The 23,627-nt window shown below is 37.9% G+C and overlaps 1 protein-coding gene across 1 annotated transcript; it reads right to left on the reverse strand.

Moving 5' to 3' along the window:
• Nucleotides 1–1,819: 1,819 nt before the first annotated feature.
• Nucleotides 1,820–20,681, reverse strand: LOC120568141 (voltage-dependent calcium channel gamma-5 subunit-like). The gene is made up of 6 exons (XM_039815441.1): nucleotides 20,330–20,681; nucleotides 11,353–11,594; nucleotides 7,427–7,513; nucleotides 5,790–5,930; nucleotides 5,333–5,478; nucleotides 1,820–4,342 (listed from the first exon to the last, which is right to left on the reverse strand). The coding sequence occupies exons 2-6, from the start codon at nucleotides 11,546–11,548 to the stop codon at nucleotides 4,079–4,081; spliced, it is 834 nt and encodes a 277-aa protein (XP_039671375.1). The 5' UTR covers nucleotides 11,549–11,594; nucleotides 20,330–20,681; the 3' UTR covers nucleotides 1,820–4,078.
• Nucleotides 20,682–23,627: the final 2,946 nt, after the last annotated feature.

Consider the following 23,627-nt stretch of genomic DNA (forward strand, 5'->3'; position numbering starts at 1 on the left):
ATGAAAAAATGTAAAAGACAACATTTATTTACTTCTCTAGTATACCGTGTGTTAACATAATGAGTGCAGAAAGGCGGTATACGGATTACCTAATACAAATGTTTATATAAATGACTTTATTTCAATCTCAAGCACCACAAAATCTATTTTTGACTGTAAACAACATTTTAAAATCCAATCCCATTGCATGTACATTTTGAAAAGTTACCACCACATTGCCTCACTTGCTTTTCAATAAGAAAGCCGGTTCAACTTTTGTTTCATGTAGTTAATGAACCTTATACTTCAGTTGGGAAACAGTAAAAGTGCAAAGAAAAAATTGTGTCAAATCAAATCAGTTAGAATTACTCCCACTCTGAAAATGACATAGTGCTCTGCATCTCTTATTTTACATGAAGCATAAGTACATGAAAACATTTAGGGACTGTAGAGTTCTTCTCTGTAATATCCACAATGAGAGGCTTCTGAAATGTTCATGTAACTCAACAGTGTTTACTCATGGGGAAGCTATGTGTCTCCACATAAATTACACTAGATGGAGCTGTTGTCAAGATATAATGGGCCACCTCTCATCAGCAAGAGCCAGCTTCTGAAGGAGGAAGAAATTTGTCCACCATATATACTGTATATCGAGAAATATTAAAACTCATTAGGCAGGGCCACGGGAAACTTTATTCCTTAAAAGTAAAGCAAACCAGGCACAGTAAGTACATTAAGATTAAAGAGTGTACCACTAAACGTGTATTAATTATCACCAACAGTGAACTTTGCAACACATGGTTTCATTGTTGGGGGTAATCAATTTGGGAAAGTGCCAGCTCACCAGGTCAATAGATGAAACTGCTCGTTTAATTTGTAGGCGCATCGGGACATGATTCAGATTAGCAATTTCCACCCTGCTGATAGCCCCCACTACATCTCATTCACCAAGATGAATGAGTGCCAGCTCTCACAGTCAGCAGCGCTGTGGTTCACTCTGTCTAACTCTCTGTGACAGTGATGTAACCTTATCACTGTTTTAGGGGAGAGTCCTGTTAATGTGGTTTGATAACCCATAAGAGGATTTACTCTGTTCTCAAAGTAGTTTTCTCTTGCAGTGCAAGTCAGTGGGAAAGAAATGTGACATTACATGATATTCTTTAGCCAGGTCTTTGGCAAATCCATTAGTTGTGCGACCAAACTACAAAAACAATAGGCATCTGATCAATAGTTAATATTTGCTTGTTATAAATCTACACCTACAGTGTTTCATTGATATGCATTTCTGCTCTGTCTCAACAGAGGGTGGCACCGTACTGCACATTAACCATAACAAGTAGTTTACTGAAAGTAAGTTTTCTTATATGACTAAGACATGTTTTCACTGTAACATAGTACATGCATTACATCAGATAACCAAACCAATGTTTTCACTGCCCCAATAGCAATGAGCAGCTCAAGTATGCACCGTCTCAGGTCTTTCTGCTGTCCTGTTCTTGATTGGGTAACAGCAGCCCTATATAACTGATTTTAATACAATTATTTAAGAATGCTTTGCTGTTTTTGATGTCTTTTTTATTATGTAATCTTACAATGGGCGTTCTTAGAACTTGTTAAGGGCTTTGTTATTGTGATATAAATATTTTTCATTTTTGCCAAAACGGTAAGTAATAAATATCAGCCCAAAATTGGATCTTACTTTTAAAAGGGTATTGAGTGATGAACATCATTCATTCAGTGCTATAACACATGCACAATAAATATATATATATAATAAATACCTATTACTTTATAATGCAGATATTTCAGGGACATAAGCAGTGATAGAAGAAGAAAGCTATTGTTTCTCAAATCCCATTAAACTTTATTTCATTGAGTATACATATTCCATTGCACATTTAACATGAAAATTACTCTGATTGTAAAAAATACACAGATATTGACATTTCATGTCTGACAATGACACCATCTGAATACAGTTATATACCATTATGCAAAAGCTCACATTCTCAATGTGATGCATATACTGCAGATTAATATACTACTCTCACAAATTAACCATATCTTTTACATGTATTTCAGTGTATGTACAAAACTAACCTATATACACACGGATGATTTCATATTTACAGTGTTCAAATTAAACAAAATGAAACTGGTCTATATATCGACACAGAGTGAGCAAAGCTTGGCACAGTTTGTGTTTATTAGTTTTATGTCTGTTTGTTTTGTTTACATGTGTTGCAGGTGCAATAACATGATCCAGTGATGAAATGTTGCATGCCATTAATAATATGTGTAGTTCACACCATGCAACATTAAATAATGACAATAATTATAAGTGTAGTAATATATTAAACTAACAAAAAATATTGCACAAGACAATATGCTTCTCTGTAATATGTTTACTCACACGGCATGACATGTATATATTCAATACTTAACCTTAAGCCACTTAACCTGGATACAACTTCTTCCTTGGCACACTGAGGATAACAGGATGTATGTCATTATAAGGGGTTAAATTGAAAAAATATATGCATCTATAATTTGGCTTAATATATTTCTGTATGAGAGGTATTTGACTATATGCAACAACAAAAAAATCATTCATAAATGTTTCCTTCAGCATATCTTCTATTCACAATGGCTCCATATCAAAGTAGTCTTTAATACCACCACATTCACATTCTCCATCAAAACCTATAAGCACACAAACTCCATCTTCACCCCATTGGCTTTCTCTTCTTCTTTAAATGTTTAACAAATGTTGTCTAATCTGATCAACACAATCAAACATGTTGCCCCTCTACTGCTTGTTTTCTTTTTAAATGTTGGTTAAATACACTTTTAGACCACCATATGCAGGAGTCATAGGTTCTCAGATACCATATAAGGTTTATGTACATCTGTATTGTTTGAAACAATGTAAAGCAGTCCTGTATTTTTCTTAATAACTTGTTATGAGAGAAAATAAAGCATTTCTTGTTTGGGCTGTTTCCTTTACTTTACAAGAATATACAATAATACACTCAAAGTTTATATTACCATTCATATATTCAGACGTAGGCCTTTAAAAACAATATTTCTCATACTAGCAGCATGTAATACAAACCCTTCCTTTGGTGTCAATACTTAAACTGCTGAAAGGGACCAAAAAAACAAGCTTCCGAATGAATAATTTCACAGGGTGTAATCTAACCACATATAATATATGTAAATACAAAAAAAGCAAAGTGTTTCCACCCTTCAGTTACAGCTTAAAACGTTTAGGAAAACACCTGTGGCTGTATAACAATTAATGGCTCCTATACAAAGGACCTAAAGGGGGAATATAAGTACTTCTGGCTGTTAACTGAAAGCCAGTGTCATCTGCAAATTGACACACTTGATACAGAAAAACTCAGAGGGTGGTGTAAGAGGTGAAGTTCATATGGAACGTCAAATACCATCTGTCATAAACCCAACTATCCCAGCCTGTAACCCTAGTCAAATAGTTTGTGTATCAAACGGCATGTTAAATAAAATGATATTTGAATGGTTGAAATTCACATTCATTATACCTGCAGACTCTGCATCATTTGCACATACAATAGTTGCCTATCCAGTTCTAAACACTCCATGTCTTCAGATGTGTAGCATGTTATCCTGTCAAAAAGTTATCAGGATTGTGGCAGTAGGCTACTACAAGCAAATAGTTGAATTGCTCACTGCAGGTTGAGGCTACTCAAGTTACTCCTTTCAGATAACTTCACCCTACCTTTCTCAGTTGTGCAGGTTGCTAGTCACCTATCACTAAAACTACAACCTGGTCCAACTCTTTCCTCTCTCATCCTCTAACATCTCTACCTGAAACACAACAGGTTAGCTCAGAATACAGTGAACTGGCTAGCCTTCAACTTAGGTTTTGCTCCCATAGAAGCAAAAAGTGTAAATAAGAAACTGTCAGTACGGAGGGTAGAATCAGGTCATAGTCAGGACACTTTAAGAGGGAAGCGATTCAAGCTGGATAATATCAAATTATCTGTCAATTTTACTCCATAATCCAGATAGATAAAAATGACCCCTACTGTGCTAACACAACAACTCATCCTCTGCCTCAGCAAGGTGAGGAGGACATTTGTTCATACTCAGGACATTTGAGGAGAGCAGGGTAGTTGTGAGAGTTCATCTGGACTGAGGCCTCAGAGGAGATGGCGGAGGCACTGCGACCACGCCCGGCTAAGGCGTCTGGATGGAGGAACTGGCAGGAGTAATCTGAACAGTTGCTGAGGCGAGGCCGGTAGAAGCCCTGATGGGGCCGATACATTTCCTCTGCTGTGTAACGCTTCATGAACAGGTACACTGACATGACACCTGCCGTCTGGGGAGGAATGGAGGCAAAGAGACACAAAGTTTATTCAATAAAATACATTCTTTTCACAAACGCGGGTAAAATTCAGGTCACTGTAAACTAAACACATAACAGCATTTTCCACCATTTAAATTAATCATTTAATTCATTAAAAATAAAGAATTGCCAATTAAAGAATTATGCAATTATTTGATGATTTATGATTTTGCCGTTTAACAATCAGTGGAAATCAACCCCCTAAAGTGAGTATTTGTATCATGGCTTTGTTGAATGTGTTTATGCCAGGGTGCATGTATGTGTTGTAACACTGTGGATTGTTTTCCTTTCTTCTCTTTCTCTTCCTGCGCTTTAAATGACATCAATTTCACAATTTCACCGAAAAAGAATAATGCTCATTCAACATTTCCTGTCAGCGTGACAACAGATTATAGTGAATGACTAACAGCATCAAAAGCAACTTGCAGACCCAACTGCTTGGTTGAAAGGCAGAAACAATTATCCACAAAAGAAAAGGAATAAACATAGGAATCACAGCTTATAAACCCTAAATTATCATCTTTTATGAGGACTATTTCTCACAACACAATAAATTACAGTTGTTCATATCTGAAGGAAGGGATTTGGTAAAATGAAGACACTAAAAGATGCAAACACCTAATATGTGATGCATTTAGTTTCTGTCCTTTTTGTGAACAATGACGGATTACATCTCTCACACAAAAAAGGCAGATTTTAGGTGACTTTATCTATTAATTTAAGCATGAATGAGAGCATCTGTTAAATGCCTAAATGTACTGTAAATCATGGTGATAAATAGCAAAAGGAAATGAATGCCACTGCTGTCATTAAGTATGTTAACATAATTATGAAAGCATGAACTTTCACAGGCAACATCACAACACATCAATAAAATACTCCAAGCACCTTGACAGGCAAGGCTTAAGTCAATTCTTCTAACCCAACCCTTCAAGCCGAAAAAAAGTGATAAGAAACAGTTACCTCAGTGAGCAGGAAGGAGATGGCAGCAAAAGCAAATGACCAGCCATAATTGTAGCTGAAGTAGGCCTCATTAGTTTTGGTTCTGTTCAACATTTCATCATTAATGTTGGAGATGTACAACACCAGACCAACTACCAGAGAGAGACCTAAGGGACGCAGAGAGAGAGAGAGAGAGAGGGAGCTTAAATCTATGAAAACTATAACAAACCATGAATCCACCGATTACAGTGTTTATTAGAACAATAGCACTGCGTTTCACTGTGCTCTTTTCTTACATCTAAGTGACACAGATTAGACCTAAACCAACTCTACAACATGACAACTATGTTTATTAAAAATAATTTTAACCTTTAGATTTTCAGCACAAGTTCACCTACTTACATGCATGCTGTATGTTTGTAAGTGTTTGTTGATTCACCGACATGGAGATGTTGTAAATAAAAGCCAAAACAAGTACCTGACAGGATGAAGAAGATTCCAGAAACGAAGGCCAGGATGGTACGATGGGGGCGGATGTGGCCGATATTACTCAGTACAAAACCAATGAACATGAAGAAGAGGCTGACCAGAGGAAAGGGTGTGGCAGAACGGATCATCTCTGGAAGAAGACAAGAAAAACAGGGTTTGTTTTGGACTGAAAAACTTTTACTGAATTTGATTTGAGATGTACTGATTATACTACTTGTTACTACTTTGTCCAAACGCAAACCTTTTTTCTTTATTTTGTGTGCATTTTCTTCAGTGATGTTTTTATGAAAATTGTTATGAAAGTTTTCCCTTTTAGAGTCAGCATGAGGTTTTCCACTGAGGCTGGTCTTACTCGTCTATGCAGCATCGCATGGGTTTAGTGTAGGACATGGTTTCTTATTTATATCAAGATGAAGCTGGACCTCCCTACTGTGAGCAAATGGTACAGTACCTCCCAGAAGAAAAATTAGTAGGTAATACTTTCCAGATCCCCACTGTGTTCTCCATTACACATGTTAACCCTCCAGCTAAGTGGAGCAGATGTTTAAGGCCATAATCTTAATGGAACTGGTTATTTAATTAGTTGAGTAAAGTTTGGATTGTGTATTGGAACTTGCCTATTGCAATCTAGAAATCCGACATCACATAAACTCTTGTTAGCACGGCAAAATAAAGTAAAAGTGAGTCTTCTTGGATTCATGTGGAGCCTGAAACATGGGCAAATTCAGAAAAAGCTTCAGTTATGGATAAAGAGTTACAACTAATGCATACAGTTAACTTAATTGTACCAGTGCCCCTGGAAGTGTACTTGAATTTATGGCACAACCATTGGGCAACAATCACTTTTCAGCAGTATTATACTGTATAAGCCCCCCATTGATACTTTTAGTTATTATCAATAGTTTGTATTTCATTGCATCTCAGAAGTCAGTTGAAGTGTTGAAACTTTAAATTTTTGTGCTCAGAATAAACACATTGGAATTATTATTTTTTTGATTTCCCTTAACCTTGTCTACTTCAGTGCGTATTACACTCAAGGTCCAGGCCATCTCCCCAGTTCTACTCACCACAGTGCCGGTGCCTAACCAAACACGGAAGACTGGAGCTGAATTCCCAGGGCTGTAGGCTGTAGGGTAAACGCACGTAAAGGACGTTTACCCACCTCTCAAATTTTGAAATACAGCCCAGTCACACCCGTAAGTGCGCTAAAACTTGGTTTTGATGCCCAGTTTATTTTACAAATTGAAGGATTGCTCGTATTGTTCTCTGCTGTTATATTGCATCCTCATATCAGCACCATTGCATCCTGGTAACCGTCCACTAGTGCGATGCAGGACTTAAAACAAACTAACTTTGGGGCTGAAACTAGCAGGCAGACCACTTTGGAGCCACTTTAATGGATCAGAGAATAGACATGAGATCATTTTTGTCAAACTAAAGAAAAAAAGGTAAATAGCTAGTTATGATCATGATCATGATTTTGGATCATTTTGTTAGTGTTATTTTAACCATCCAGTTCACTTTGGTTCATAATGAAACATTTCCATCTAAACATTGAGAGCCTGAACAGTTTCACCAAACAGAAATTATTTCTCATATAATAGTGGAGTGTGAATAGTTGCTTACTCAGGACACTAACAGTGGACTCAGAGGTCATCTGGACGTTAGTGGGCATCACATACTCTATCGTAAAACATCGGCCTTTCTCCTCCCCTGGAACAAAGGACAGGGAAAGAAATTTATTCAATAGAATTTCACATAAATCTTGAGTAGAATCAGGTTTTCTCTTTAGACTTTCAATTTGGATTATGAATAAATATATCCTCCATACCGCACAACTGATTAAACAGTTAATTAGATCACTGTGACAAAGTAAAGTCAATCACAGAAGCATGTACAGCAGAATACATATACGTCTTGTCGCTTTTGCATGATGATAATACCTAAAAGGTTATGACTGTAAATGTCAAGTTTTCAGTAACTAAACTTCATGTGCAGGCATGAGTAAACTTTATGCAATGGTTGTGATACAATTTCATTTTATTTCTCTGTGAAGCTGTTGGATACCACTTAAAAATAACCTCACACCAAGTAGCAAGTGAACTGAACATGGAATCGAAAGCTTGTTTCATACTATACACAATTTCTGCTGTCAGTATTTGTGCGAGGAACACCCAGCATTAGATTTTTAGCATCTTTCCTTTTAACAATTTGACACATACAGTACAAAGTCTAGCACCAAAACACAATGACACACAAATATACACTCTTGCAGTAAGTGATGTTATTTCTCAACACTTCATTAACCCCGCACACTATGAGGTGTTGAATTAGGTGAGATTTTGTGGTTCTTCAGCATATGTAATTAGCTTTCATTATGCATGTTATGTGTTGATATACTGGAACAATGCATACTGGTACTGGTTCAGGTCAGTCAGACTGTGATAGTTATTGATAGGGCATATAAAGAGTAAAATATGTAATTGTTGCCAATTTGAACTTGACAAATTAGTAGAATTATGTATTAATACTTGCAGTCTGTGCACAAGTTATGTCATTTGACAGATATGCAAATATAAAAGCAGACTAGACCATGAACTCACTGTAATATTGCATTTTTAGATTATAACCAGTCCATTCAGCTTTTGTGTGTGTATAGGTGCATAAGAGAGAGACAGAGAAGGAGAGGTTGACATTGAAACTTGGCTTCAGGGTCAAGTGGGGTTAGCGTTGAATATTTTAGTTAGAGGTAGTGTTTTGGCTTTTGGCTCAAAACTAATTTCATCAGGTAGGTAATGGCTTAACGTGTCAGTCCCATGCACAAATCTATTACATATTGAATAAGGACATGAGCATTCAAGGTTTCCCCCAGTGTTTTATACAGGAGGCTGGCCATGCAGTTTTATTGAATAAAACATTGACCTTTAGGGGAAAAAAGCAGAGGGGCTGTTTCACACAGCAAATACTACAGTATGTATTTATGAGTGTGGTTTTGTTTGTTCATAATTTATTAACTATGAATCAATCAGGAGATGAAATCCAAAATCTGGGTGGTACCACTTTGGCTAAACAACTTCCTGTCAGAAACCCTGGAATTTAAAATCCCTGATTGCATCATGACTAATCTAGATGATTGAGGACTGAAAGAGTGCAAATAAAACAACAAGGGTAAGAACTATCAGGCAACTGCAGGCAATCATGAGTCTGTGAATTATCTCTCCTGCACTCTTGCTTTTGGTATTAAGTCAGTCACTACCCAACCAGCCATTATGTAGTGTAATAGAAGGTTTCTGGTTCCCTGGGGTTCCCCTACTCTGGGTTATTAAAACATCATTTAAAGATGTGGAGCGCTTCCTCATTAACAGTCACACTTGCCAAGCTTCCTGTTGTAGCGTGACTGTACGGGTTTTCTTATTCACCTCAGAATGACAACTATAATTCTCAGTCCATTCAAATGTAACTGCAATATGTTAATTATGCTTCATATAGCTCACTTTAAGTAAATCTTGAATGACTCCAGCAATTCCAAACTTGCAATTAAAAACACTTGGATCCAAAGTGGATTAGATGAAAATACATTAAGATTTATAAAAATGTGATTTCAATAATGCTGTCAGGCAGCTAATGTGAAGAATTGTATGAAGGGGAAAATATGCTTACAAGAAGTACAAAAAATAAATACTTTCATTTCCAAGAAGGGTAGGTAATGCAAAAAATAAAAAACCTAGCTAAAATAAATGTATTTACACAATGCCATGGGTAGTCCTGCTACACGCCTTGCAGCCTACAATACATAAGCAGTCCAGTGCCCTATATCGAACATGGTTTACAACACTAACAGTGACTGGCTGTATGGCTGTAGAAATCCTCTACTTGATCTCATGCTGGAATGAACAGCCAAACACTCGATGAACTCAAACCAACATCAATACCAACCAAAACACTATTCAACCTCGTTCACTTCTCTTGTATAACAACATACTGTGATAGTGTTCAGTAATTGTTTCTAGGTTCAATTAGAATAGTTAACTAGGCAATAAGGACGTTTTTCTCGCCACTGTCGTACCAAGTGCATGTTCTTGGGGGAATTGTTGGGTCTCTGTCTATCTCTAAAGTGTCCTGATATAACTTCTGTTATGATTTGACACTATGAATACAATTGAATTGAATTAAGGCCACTCAATTACCACTAAAACACACACTGGACCATTACTCAATGTATGTTGTAGCAATGGCCTGCTATAGCAGGAAAACATCTGTTACCTGAACACAACTGGATTGCCTACATATTTGCCTGACTGAATAAAAAACCCTGAAACAGGATGGAGCAGGTCAGTTGTGGAAGAAGAGTTAATGTTGCCATTACCAGAGGGAGCAAAGGGTAAGAGCAATAGTTGATACCTGGTTTACTCTAAGGCAGTGGTTCCCAACCTTTTTTCCTTGGCGCCCCCCCTACTTATGTCTGCTCTAAGGGCTGTGTCTTTAAGAAACGAATAAAGCAGACAGTGTTTCCAATCATCATCTTTGTGATGTTGGAGCTGGGGAGGAACACTGTTTTGAAAGGCAAAGAGGTGTTAAAGCATGCACTGTGGAAATACGTGTGTGAAGAAGGAAAAGGAAAAGACAGTCAATCAATCAATCAATCCAAAGTGCCTTTGGTGCCACAGAATAGCAGTCAGCCACTTCATGAGAAAAGACATCTAGCAAAGCCAATCTTTCAACTGGAATAAAAATACTTGACACTTTAAAGGATGTACCCTAATATTAAAGTAGAGTGTTGAAATGAAATATGAAAGGAACTTGTATCACTGCACAGAGGTTAAGGCAAAGTTAAAATATTCATGTTCAAGTGTTCAAACACCAAGTAAAGAAACACAGGGGACTGTGTGTGTGCAATAGAAATTATATTGATAAACTATAGACATTGAGGCCCAGATTTATCAAACTGTCATGGTTAATGACTTGTTAATCTATCTAGACCATATGCATATTTACTTTATACAGGTCGAGGTGGTGCTGAATTCACTGATAGTTCACAAATTATTGTAAATATTTATGTAAAACACCTATAATCCTTTGAAAGACTTTCCATGCAATATTTTCATGGAAAACAGCTGGATAATCTGGCAGCAATCATGTTAGCCAGAAGTTTGATTGTTTGTTTGTTTGTGCAAGAAGTTTCTTTGCATATATTTCTAAGTGAATAACTGATATGTGCAAACTACCCTTGCACAGGAATCTTGGTGAATCTGGACCTGCATTTGTTACTTTTGTTATCCTTAGATTAGATTCTCTGTTTGGAACTAAATGGTCAGGCTGACTGTGAAACTTACTTCATGGATGACTAAACATCTAAAATGCTGAATTATAATCAGTATTTACCAGTGATTACAATCAAATGAATCACTATCCAATTGGTCATAAAGCTCTGTATCTGAATAAAAACAGAAGTTCGGACTGAAATGAGATATAGATTTTATGGTTTACCTTGCCTTGAGGAGTGAGGGAGGAATATTCTTTATGTAAATGTTTCAGAATTCATACTAACTCACCAGCCAAGAAGCAAACCCTCCAGAGGCCAGAGTGAAGGGACATGCGTATCTCGTTGGTCTGGTTGAGGGGAAGGATGACGCCTTCCTCCAGGTAGAGCCAGTAGTCTGTGCTTACGGCGATACCCAACAGGCCCAGGGCGCAAACAGCGAACACGCTGCTCAGCAAAGTCAGCGCCTTTCTGCCACATAGGCTCATACCACAGCCTCAACTGCAGGGGGGGCGCCGCCGGCAGAAAGGGGAGCTGGGAGAGGAAAATAAAGAAAAACATCTTCACTAAGTTCCCCAAAATAAAAGGGGAGCAAGTTGTTATAAAACATGTTTCAAATTGTTCCTGAGGGAAGAGAATAGGAAAACTGGAGGAAACAAGTGAGAAAAAAAGGCAGAAAGAAAGACATTTACTGTACTGAGTCACACTTTGCTTTAAAAAACTGTGACACCGTCATACAATAGCTGAACAAAAGCACAACTTCTTATCACATTGACATTGTATGACCATGTCACAAAGTGTATCCAGGCAGCTAGTGTTTTCGTATTTTTATTGTATATAGTGTGGTTTTGCTTTTGGTTGTGTTTTTGCTTGCCTGGTACAGACACTGAGGACTCCTCCTAGTACACCTGAGGCACATGTATATAATATAATAGAAAGCCTTAAAAAAGGCCCTTCCTCCTTTCTGAGAAAGAAATCTGGAAAAGATCCCCTCTCCTCCATGTCTCTTAGAATTTGAGTAACCACATAGTGCAGGGCCAAAGACTTAATGTGGCATGTTTGAAGAAAACATTTTGTAAAGTTTTTCATTTGACTTTCCTCCTGCTGCCTGCAGAAAAAAATACACTATAACTTATAGCACTGATAATGCTCAAAAGAGAATAATAAGACTGCTTTTCCTACACGTTCTGCTATAATCACACACAGCTTCTAATATCTCGTATGAATCCACTTCCGCTCTGTTACATCTAGTGATGCAGCAGCATGCAGATGGTGTGAGCGTATGAATGTGTTTGCTCATCGCACAAAGCGATGGATCTGTTCGTATGGTAGCTGATGCCCACATTTGCCGGAAGCTGGAGTGCTGGGGAGCTTGGCTACATGGATACGTAACAAAAGGAATTGATTTTACATAATGAGTTTTTTCAGTGGGCTGCCATATTGAGCACCCACGTGAAACTGGAAAGATGGAGTGAATATGTCAAAGGATTTGAAAGTTTTCATAAAATGCATGTATCCATCTGGATGTAAGGCCTCAGTAGAATAGAGTAGTGAAATCTCCACACATCTGCCAGCTTGCAGTGCAGAACAAGTTGTTCAACAGACAGAACAGTTAGATGTAGAAGGGATGAGGTGTGGTGCTGCTCATGGTTATAAATAGAGCTTTTAAGAAGACACAGCAACTAATGTTTTACCAAATTGCATGTTTTCTGTAGAGAGGAGGCCCTGGCATTAATCATGTTTAAATTTTGCATCTCTAGATTAGACAGGTTCTGGGTATTTCTCACATGTAGCCAGTGTAATTTTGCCACACCATACAAATATATAAAAACGATGTGTTATAATGGAAAATAAGACAGATTAATCATCTAATTTTAATATTCAATGTATATTTTGCGCTGGCTAAGCATACACTCCAGACCGTGTTTGTATGTATGTTTGGATGGGTAAGCACCGGCGCAATCATGCATGCTTTCAGTTATTATTACTCATCCTAGATAACCTGGGAATAATAGAGCAACGCATGTTGGACCTCTTTCATTTTCTAATGGGAAATTACATTTCTAATATATGTATGAGTATGACAATAGCTTTCAGAACATGCATGATGTAATGTAAAGTAATGTGACTATTTAATTTTCAAAAAAGAAAAACGTAGTGTAAAAAAGAACACTAACTCTAATGTTGAATATAAGTGTCTTTTTCCTGTCTCTTGAGAATGGACTGATGGTGATTGGAAGCAGTTGAGATGCATGTATACGCAATCAGAGTTCACTAAAGCACAAAGGACCAGCATTAATGAGAAAAGACTATCATTATACCTCAGCTATTCTTGACCATGGTGCAATCAGTGGACATTCATTTATAATATCCATGGCTCTATTTTCAGTCATTTAGCATCAAGCTACAACTTCAGGACAAGATGCATACTCTCCACTCATAGACCTTTTTGTACCACTGCACTCAACCAGAGGGCTGTTTTTAGTCATATAGCACAAAAAGCACACATTAAAGTGCTGATTGTACCTAAATATAGACTTTAAAAAATATGGTATCATTACTAAAAGAGAAAATAGAGTGATTTAGGCTGGTGGTACCTATCAAGTACCTACAAAAATAGAGAAGAATATTGCAATGATAGCGACAATGCTTAAAATAGCCACACTTATCATCGATATTTATGTTACATTGCTCTTTGAGTCTGAATTTAAAAGTTGATGATACATTTGTAAATTATTGTGTTATAAATACACTCATGATTAGAATTGTTTTGCTGTGATATACAGCTGCTATCCTGTGACCTATTAAAGACCAGACAAATAATGATTATTGTTGCAATAGCTGTTGCCACAAGGTTTTGACACAAACACTATTCACATGGTTAAAACCAGAGGGGGTCAAGATAGACTGACACCTGATAAATAAAAGTGATACACAAACAGTATCCAACTGAGGACACTGCATGGACTATGAGATTTTCTCAAGACAGCTAGAAATAAATCAAAACCAGATGTTCCCTATGTATCTAAATCAAAACAGCCCACTATGATGTCAAGCAAGAGAAGTTTGTCTATTTTAAGAACAATGCACCACACTTAGGAGGAGCTGCGGAATGACACACTGAGTGTAGCTGTTTCACAATAAAAGCTTTCTAGTGAAGATAATGACTTTTACTTTAAAGTAGGCACAAGCAGTGCTGAGTTACTGTCACCTTGGTAGCTTAGTTTAGCTAAATTAAGAGTTAGGACAGAACTCTGAAGCATCATCTAAAGTGCCAGTTTCTGAGAAGAGTATTTCCCAAAATATTTTCTAGCATTTCCCAGTGCTGTGGACAAAGTAATGTCTAATTAATTATATTTATAATTGCTGCATTCCTTCCATTTAGGGATGCCATATGCAGAGACCAGCTATTGTGTGTGCTGGCTCACTGGCTATTTGGATACCTACATGTATTGGAGCCATAATGAATGTTATTAGATACACCTTTGCTTCTCCTGCTATATGAGATCAAAATGTCAGGTGGGAAAAAGGCTTATTAGTTACCAAATTTGTAAATTATGTTTACCTGCTTCCTGGATCCATCAAAGATGATATGGTTTCGGACAGGTTTGAACATAGACTTGGCTAAACAGTTTTTCTCGTCTTGCTTCGTTTGGTACACACACACACACACACACACACACACACACACACACACACACACACACACACACACGACTGATCTCAGTTGAGAAAAAAGGTTTTATTATTATTATTGAGAAATGTTTCTCATTAAATTTTCAAAGCCACAGCAAACTAACAAAAAAGGCTTGTGGTCCTCCCTGCCTGCAAACAGACACACAAACATCCTCTCGCCTGCATAAACATCAGCATTTCCTTTAAATCTGTTTGAACCTGTGACTAAAATAGCGTCCCCTCCTGCCTAAACATAGACTGGGCCTGAACTTTTAGCAGAAGCTTTACAAATATACTGTCACCCTAAAAATATATTCTTCTTGTGCAAAAAACAAAACTACAATAATCAAGTTAACAATACAAAACTATCCTTACAAATTTTACAGAAGACCTATAATATCCTTAATGTAAAAAAATTTCAACAGGAATTGACTAAAAGGAAACAGATAATATTTGCATGTTCAACCATTAATGTGGTACTGAACAAAGCCACTGGCATCAAGTAAGACACAAGCACACCACTGCGAGAGTAAAGGGCACGTCATCACCAAAAGTAGGCCATCGTACACCTATCCTCCTGTCAAAGAGTAACACAGATGTCTCACTCGTTTTCAACTGTTGTTGAATACTAAGTTGAAACCCAGACCTCCAGAGCTAATCATATCTGTGATTGGTCAAAGGAAGGCAGGGCAAGAACATAGCTGACCCGTAGTGTAACATTAAGTTTTAGATTGTATTTTTTCTGGCAAAAAGAATATTGAATATAAAGGCTTGTAAAACATAATCAATGGCTTAAGAAGACAGCTTGTAAGATAGGCAAATGTGATCTTGTGATTTAAAAATGTTGTATGATATAGAAACAGCAGTAGATTTTGAGATGTGCCTACTATATAACACAGCAATGCTACAGAAGGTTCTGAATGTAGTGATCTTTCTTTGGCATTGATAGTTAAACAATTGCAAAGATAAACAATATATCAACTGGTGGGACAACTGTTTTAGTAACAGAGGAATGGCTGCAGTAAACACTAAGAGATAGACAAGATGATTAACTGGATTTTGTTTTTACCTCATCTTTGTCTGACTTAATGAAATTAGTTTAAGAATAAAACACTTGAACTAGATGAATCAGGCATGTGACTGTGTTTAAAAAAAAGCACTGAATGTCACTGCAAAACAACTGACACCCTAATTTGAATTTGTCTCTGTTGAGGGTTTGTCGGTGTCACAGCATGGATCTCTTTTGGCATGCTTATTGACCCAGCTACTGTGGCTGTAGGAGGGAGTGCAGTCCCTCTGTTGCTTCTGTAGACAGGAGACTTAACACTGTGGGAGTTAGTTGCTGTTGGTTGATGTTGCAAGGGCTGGCTGAGGACAATGGCAGTCCAATGCATGAGAGAGGAGGTAAGTCATCAAGCCACAGACACAGCTGGATTATCATCAGGCATCATCAGCCTGTTGAGATCATCATACATTAAAGCGCATTTCACTGACCCACAAACTGTTATGGTATACAGAGGGAGTGGGTCACCGGTCATAGTAGTATTACAAAGAATGCTGTATTCTTCTGTATTTTGATTGTCCAAAATGTCCTCCAGTGTTAAAAGCAAAGCTAGAATAATATAAATGACACAGATGGTTGATTTTACAACCATTTTTACATAGCAACAGTGACATTATGAATTCAAATGCGACTATTTCATACAACAATCATAGTTACAAAAGTATCACCTGTTTTCTACCCTATATATCGCATACAGTACGTAGTATCTAGTTACTCACTCTAAGGAAGACAATTACGACAAGGACAACCTGTCTTTCCAAGTCATAAATAGTAAATATGGCAGTTCATTGTATAGAAATAAGCCAAGACATGCCACACATTCTGTCAAGCAAATCTTAAAGAGCCATTTCACCATTAATATTGTTCCCACTTTGTCAATTTTACATTTTGTGTTTCTGAAGAAGTAAAACTCTTTCTATTGAAAGAGTTTAGGAGTTAAGGATCTTACCCAATATTGGTTTACAAAATGACTATAATAAAGTTGTTGCAACACACGCCCCACTTCAAGCATATTAAATTAGGCCCTGCATGCAAAGATTTTATTTGATTATGTGTCGACTAGAGCAAGTATTTGTTTTTACCAAATACACAAATGACATTACATGTTTGTCATGGTCCTTGATGTGATTTGATGCCTGCTGCAGATCATATTTCTTTTAGGATAGTAAAGTTGAAAGTAAAGTTGGTATGGTATGTTCCTCGTTTTCAAGGACTCTTCCAATTTTAAAATAGCAGCCATTGCTGATTTGTCTGGTACCCCAGCAGTTAACACAGAGGATATTTTTTCCCATATTCTATCATATATCAGCCATTATGTTTGTGCTGTGCTAGCCTCCAGTAGGGAGCTAGCAAGCGAGAATGATTTCTCAGTGGTCTAATTTTGGAGATGCCTCAGCCCTCCCTTGAAGGCCTACCAAAACTGTGAAAACAGGCAAATTAAAGTCCATCATCTGGCGAACAGCAGACAGAGGTGGTAGTTGTGCAAGCTGTCAAGACACTGAGTGAAGTGGAAATTTTTGTGTCATATTCTCACCTCTTCTCCACAGTAAAATCACAAGATTCAGGGCATAAAATCAGTCAACTGGCTGTTAAATGTTTTAACACATTTGCATATAAACAGTTGAACCAGCTGACCTCACATAGAACATGTTCTCTTCCCTCGCCCTTAAGACTTTACAACAGACTGCATCATAACACAGTACATCTGTAATGTCGTCAGATCATCTTAATTTGATGGGGCAGCTCTGGATATAGCCCAAGCCTTTCATGCTGTTCCAAAGGCACTTCCCTTATGTCTTTTAGCAAAATGGTTTGGCTTTGAGTTGTCATCCCCTGCGTATTCCTTCATACAGTATCTTGAGCAGAAAGTGTACGGGTAGCTTGTCAGTCAGTTTATTCTCTGCATTTCTAATATCTTCTGCTGATCATAGATAAGTAATAGAAACTACAAAATGTAGAAGGCTGAACAAAGACTTTAACTTACATGTCTTCACTGCAAAAGACCCTGTTTGCTTTATCAAAACTTGGTGTACGTCAGGGACAATTATCCTGAAAGGCTTTCATTCCATGAAAATCCTTGTAGCAAAGATGACAGACGAGTCTATTTAATCTAATAAAACACAAATGAATAACACAGTAGTGATCTCTAAAAGGGTTCACACTCCATTGTGGCTGGCACAAAAAACAGTGACCCACAGCACTAACATCCATTTTCCTGTGTTTGTTGTGAGAACAAGACTCCCATTTATAAGTGTTTGACTTGGGCCTGTCGCCAGGCAACACTATACAGAGAGGCCTCCGGATTAATCAAGCATGAATGGACTGATGAGTGTGTCCCAAAACAGTGCTTCCTATTTGGTAGTGCATTTTACATGCTGGTTTGGCGATACAGTTGAAAACAGGAGAACGACATAGAGGCAGAAATACATCACAGAAGATTTTATCATAAAATATATAAATACACAACATATAAGACACAGTCATATGCACTCAAACACACACAAGACAAGGAAGGACAGATATGTGACCTAAATATGTCAATGTATATGCGTGTTCTATAAGTGTTACATAAATGCTTCTACTGTACAGCTTCATAATTTGTCCACGTCCAGAAAGAACTGTTTGAAATTTGTGCAGGACTTCCAGACTACCAGAGTCTGTGTGCAGCCACAGTGCTATATATTACCTATTTAAATTAAAACTAAAAAAGTGGATCACTGTCACACCTCTGTTGGCTGTCAGAGCACTGTGTTTACTTTTTGAGGATATTCCCATCAGCATGTTCCTTTGAGTCTGTGAAACCAGTGAGGTACAGCCAAGTGAGTGGGCTGAGGCTACAGGGAATGCTTACTTACTGTGCTTAACACATTTATGTTATTGTTCTGCAAGCTTTATATACACTCTAAGAAGAGTGAGTAAAGTTACTTAAGGATTAAGTAAGGAAAACACAACAGTACCCACTAATACAACTAAGCCAGCCACCTTTTTAATGAATACATATTCATGACAAAAAACTAAACAGAAACAACAGGAATTTACAGAATTAATTATAGCCAATTATTCTCTACATCGAGTTCTGAAAACAAAATGAATCTCCAGTCTGTCTTGTGATATTGAACAAGCTTTTTGTGAACTAACTTGCCACAACACCAACAGCCCAATACACATTGAGGACAAGCATGTTAATGTTTTTATAATGGAATTTTTTTATCAGACATTTCTATTAATGGTGACCTGTGTTTTCTTGTTGGCAGGAGTGACACATTGGTAAACTGTGAACAGTGATGTTGCTGAGTTAACAAGACACAAGGGTGGAGGACTGCACGATTTGTCCAGATAGCATGGACAACGATGACCTAATATAGGCTAGTATATCTGTCTCACTGCAACAAGTCCACAACAACTCTCAGGAGTTGCCAGCCTGTATTTAACAGTGGCTAGAAATCATTTTTTCTTCTGACATTGCCAAAGTCTTCTGCAGCCCACACCATCTCAGTCTAAATTTGTGCAATAACAGTATTTGTTTGGCTGGAACAATGAGTGTTTGTCAGCCTCAATGCCTCACTATACATATTTGTTTACTGTTGTTCAACGTTTTGTAATTACCATACTGTAGCGGTACAAGTGGTAAAAATAAAATGTGATAAGACTTTTAAGTACTAATCAGATTATAAGGTAGGCAGAATAAACAAAATCTGTGAATGTACATGATTTTATCAGTATTTTTCGAATCATTTAAAACTAAAACATCATTGCAGTTATTGGTCAGTAGTATCAGTGTGTTTAGTCGGAGTCTATTTGTTGGCTACATCCTCTGTGAAGTAATCAGAGCCAGCTGTTTGTTTCACCTGCCGTTTAATGTTTGGCTTGAGTTGAAGTCGCTGTCCGCGGTGCTGAAACTACTCACTAACGTCCCCATGCTCAACAGTCAGTCAGTCCAAGGAGCGTGTTGTTACACGAGAATGTAGTGGAAGCTATGTCTTCTAAACCCTGTTTGCACACGTCTTTATTGGCGCTGGAATATCTGATGTAAACGTATTCTAGTCAAGTTCTTTTCAAATGAGGGTTATTTTCCGTCGAAAGCGGAACGAAACGGAATGCGACTGTATGTATGGCATTAGACTACATAAAGTTATTTAATTCTCTATTTTTCTCCTTTTCTCCTTTTCTCTTTTAATTTCCTCTCATCCTAAAAACGAGTAGTTGCCACACCTCTTTCTCTTTCTTCAAACAACAGTGCATTATATCTCGATTAGCATATCCCATGTGTCCCATGTGTTTACGGCGAGTAAATTCCACTCTTCACACAGAAATGTGCGTAAAATGAGTGAATGTAAGTTAGCAGAAGCTTGTACTTCCATTATGATTGCAAGGACATTTTGACTCTTTAAGTATGCAAACAAGCCTCAGTTTAACAACAAACAACAAACAAAGAATCCAGTGGAAACAATCAACAGCGCCTATCTCTGCGCAAAATGTCGACTATGACATTTATCTTTAAAAAAAAAACACAGACCAAATTATGTATTACCTTCACGAAGAAGACTCGCTGATGAAAGCACTGCTCTACCTTTTCCTTTATTCTTTTTCCTCTTGTTTCTCCCTGTTCAGTCGGTCCGTGTTGTCTCGGTTTTGGCGCGCGATAAGCCTGTGTGGCGGACGGGACCCGTGGCTGCGTAGCTCGCGCACCCCTACTATCCAAGCCAGTTCTAACCGCGTGGCACGTGGCGCCCAACTCCGCACTCCACCTCTGTTCAGGTGTGCGGAGGACAGGGGGGGGGGGCAGATGTTGGATTAGGTAAGCTTGTGTTCTGAGAATCAAACACGAAGCTGTTTAAGATTCCTGAAATGCACAGCATAGCCTATATTTTATGTGCCATACCGTCATTACAATGCAGTCTGAGTGACTGTGACATACAGTAAAATGTCACTGGACAGCCTTTATAATTCATATTGCCTGTATACAAGGTTTTATTAGCCAGGCAATGCTGCCAGCTCCCAAAAAGCCACCATCACTTTTCTGTACAAAATTCTATTCTCACAACAAACCATTTTTTTCATTGCTATAGTAACTCAGCAAAAACGGCTGTGTATTTGCTTCTTAAAAAAAGGAAGAGGCTGCAGTAGGATGACACAACATAATGAGTGTTAACACTGACTCTGATGAGAAGCCTTTTTGGCGGTCTCTGCTTTTCTATTTTGTTTCTTCACAATCTTCTCTTATGTTTCAGCCCCTTTGAATTGGCTTTCCCTTTAAGTCACAAACTGTGGTTTTGTTTGGATTTAGTTTGCTGTGCCTTCCAAAACTGAAGGGAATATTCTGCCAAAGAAAAAGAGCCTTCAAATGAATCATTCAGTTGCTTTGGTTCTTTTGTTTTGTATTGCCACTCCTCAATAAAATGCATCTATGTAACATCTGGTTCATACTTCATGTGGAAAGTCTGTGACGTGTTTCCACATGAGGTCAGGGACCTTCTATTATTGCATAAAACAATCACTGGACAAATAAATGACCTTTTTGTACTAAACCAAGCTACATTTGTGTTAAATGTGAAAGTTTCATGATAGCATTAGGTCACATGTTCAGGATGACACAGATTTATAGAGTCTGAGCTGCTGTCAGACTAAAATCAGCACAAACCATCTCTGACCGTATGGACATTCATTAAGTCATTTAGGAGCATCTGGTGAATCCCATGCATGTGTATAACTAACGACCACATTCTGCTCCCGACCGATCATATAGGCCAGAGGCTGTCATCAGCTTGGCTCTGATTTGGCCTTTCACAAAGCCTCTCATTGGCCTCACGGGATAGCTATCAGGACCGTCCTCATCCCATTTTGGATCACTGCTTATCTCTCATACCTTTCATCATTGCATACTGTTGAAGCAAATTTTCTCTTCTGATATTTTCTACTCTGCTTTGACGATCTAACATCAAAGCCAAAAGCAAAATTCAGGCTCCTTCTGACAGCAAACATGAACTTTCCTGGCATCCTTAGGTATTTGGGAAATACTGAGCCTGCATGTTGACCAGAGAAAGGTGAAGCAAGAGGAAGGCTTTAAAAATTAAATACCATAATCACCCCAAGGTATTGGACTAGAACATACTTTGCTGTCACTAACTTCAACATCTTCTTAGAGCGAGAGAGAGAAAAAAAAGTGCGGACAAAATGTAGACTATATGCAGACTTAGAAATACACACTAATATAATTTCTTTCTTTTTCTTTCACATAAAAAAATCTTTCAGTCAGCTTCTGTAAAATGCCATGGCTTATTCACAAAGATGCTAATGTTAATCAGACTGCAATGATAATGCATCTGTTTTACTTAAGGCCAGAGCAGCTCTTATAACAAGAAAACATGGTGAAGATATGCTGAGGATGTGTGTACATGTATGTGTGTTTATTTTCTGTTTGTGTTATAGAGGGAGCCTGAGAGAAACCAGTGGACTGAAACATAAAAAGGTGGTAAACAAATCTCACACACCAGCTGGTTCCACAGTCAACACACTGCAGGCTTTCTCTAATCACAGGACAGCTATGCATTTTCTGACAACACGTGAAGAAGTAAACACAAGTTCAATCATTTTGTACAGTATGTGTCTGCATCGCAGCAATATTACAACTCAGGAGAGAAGAAATCCAGTTTTAAATCAAATTGACAAATTGTAATTAAGTTGTATTAATTAAATACAATTGCAAGGACTGTTTTTCAAGTACGTATTAGGCTCATATGAAATTTAAGAACAGTAGAGCAAGGATTGAAAACTTTGTTAAACAACTTTAATACACCAATGTGTTGTAAAAGCTTACAATCCTCTTCCTATCACCCTAAGCCACCATTTAGGACATTGGCCGCCTGCCAGCAAGGAGCTAATTACGTCCCTGTTTAAGAAAACATTAGTAAGATAGATGAAAGCTATCAAGTGAGCTGTGAAGAGTCTGAGGATATGTATAGTGGCTGAAGTATTGTGACTAACAAGATAGAGCAGAGTCCAAAATGGAGGAAAGGTCAAGGTTGGGTGAAATTAGTGGAAAACCTTTCAATGGTCATCACAATAATGGGGAACAACAGTAAGAACTGCAAAATGTTGTGTACCTGTCTTTTCTCCTTTTCTTTGAGCATTTCTTTTTTATCTCTTTCTAAAATGAGCATATGCACCTTTGTATCCCTGTAATGTAAATGTTATACTTTGGAAAAGAAGCATGTTGTGACAAGTATTATAGTGGCGTGACAATTGGGCTAAGCTTCTAGAAACTCAGTAAAGACATTAAAGGCAGGGTTGGTAACTATTTTCAATATACACTTTTTTATATATTGTTTGAAATAGTCGTATGTGCTCTGAAAAGGAGCGAAACGATCTGTCATCTGTAGCTGCTGTATTCCTGTAAAAATGCCCACCAATCACTGCCTCGCTGTCTGCTTGGAGAGAACCAATGAAATGCCTCCGTTCCCCGCTGTGCGTAATCTACTCCTCCCGTGTACGAGCCTGAGCTCAATGTGCATCACCGCCGCATTGCTAACAGTAGTCATGTTTGTTTTAAACATTTGGTATGATAATATTAGGTGTCAAGGGCAGGGGAAGGGGTTAGACGAGGCCCCAAGGAGATGCTACTTTCACTCTTGCTAGCTTTTCAACATTACCAACCCTGCTTTTAATTTGGTAAATGGGGTCTACATAAATCCTATCTGGCTTAAAAGGAAAGTCCCAGGTGCACAGTGGCGGACCCGCGCTGTCTGAGAGGCAGGGGCAACAAAAAAAAGGGCACCAGATACATGCGGTAGGGCACCAGCATGCAAACGTTTTCTAGCACATTATAATTT

This window comes from Perca fluviatilis, chromosome 1 (assembly GCF_010015445.1).
Source record: "Perca fluviatilis chromosome 1, GENO_Pfluv_1.0, whole genome shotgun sequence".
Classification (NCBI taxonomy): domain Eukaryota; kingdom Metazoa; phylum Chordata; class Actinopteri; order Perciformes; family Percidae; genus Perca; species Perca fluviatilis.

Bases quoted from the DNA above. Each gene is read 5' to 3' on its own strand.
- LOC120568141 (XM_039815441.1), bottom strand. From the start codon at position 11,548: ATGAGCCTATGTGGCAGAAAGGCGCTGACTTTGCTGAGCAGCGTGTTC. The intron at 7,514-11,352 runs GTGAGTTAGTAT...CCTTTGTTCCAG, and splicing joins GAGGGTTTGCTTCTTGGCTG to GGGAGGAGAAAGGCCGATGT. The intron at 5,931-7,426 runs GTAAGCAACTAT...GTCTTCTTCCAG, and splicing joins GTCCACTGTTAGTGTCCTGA to AGATGATCCGTTCTGCCACA.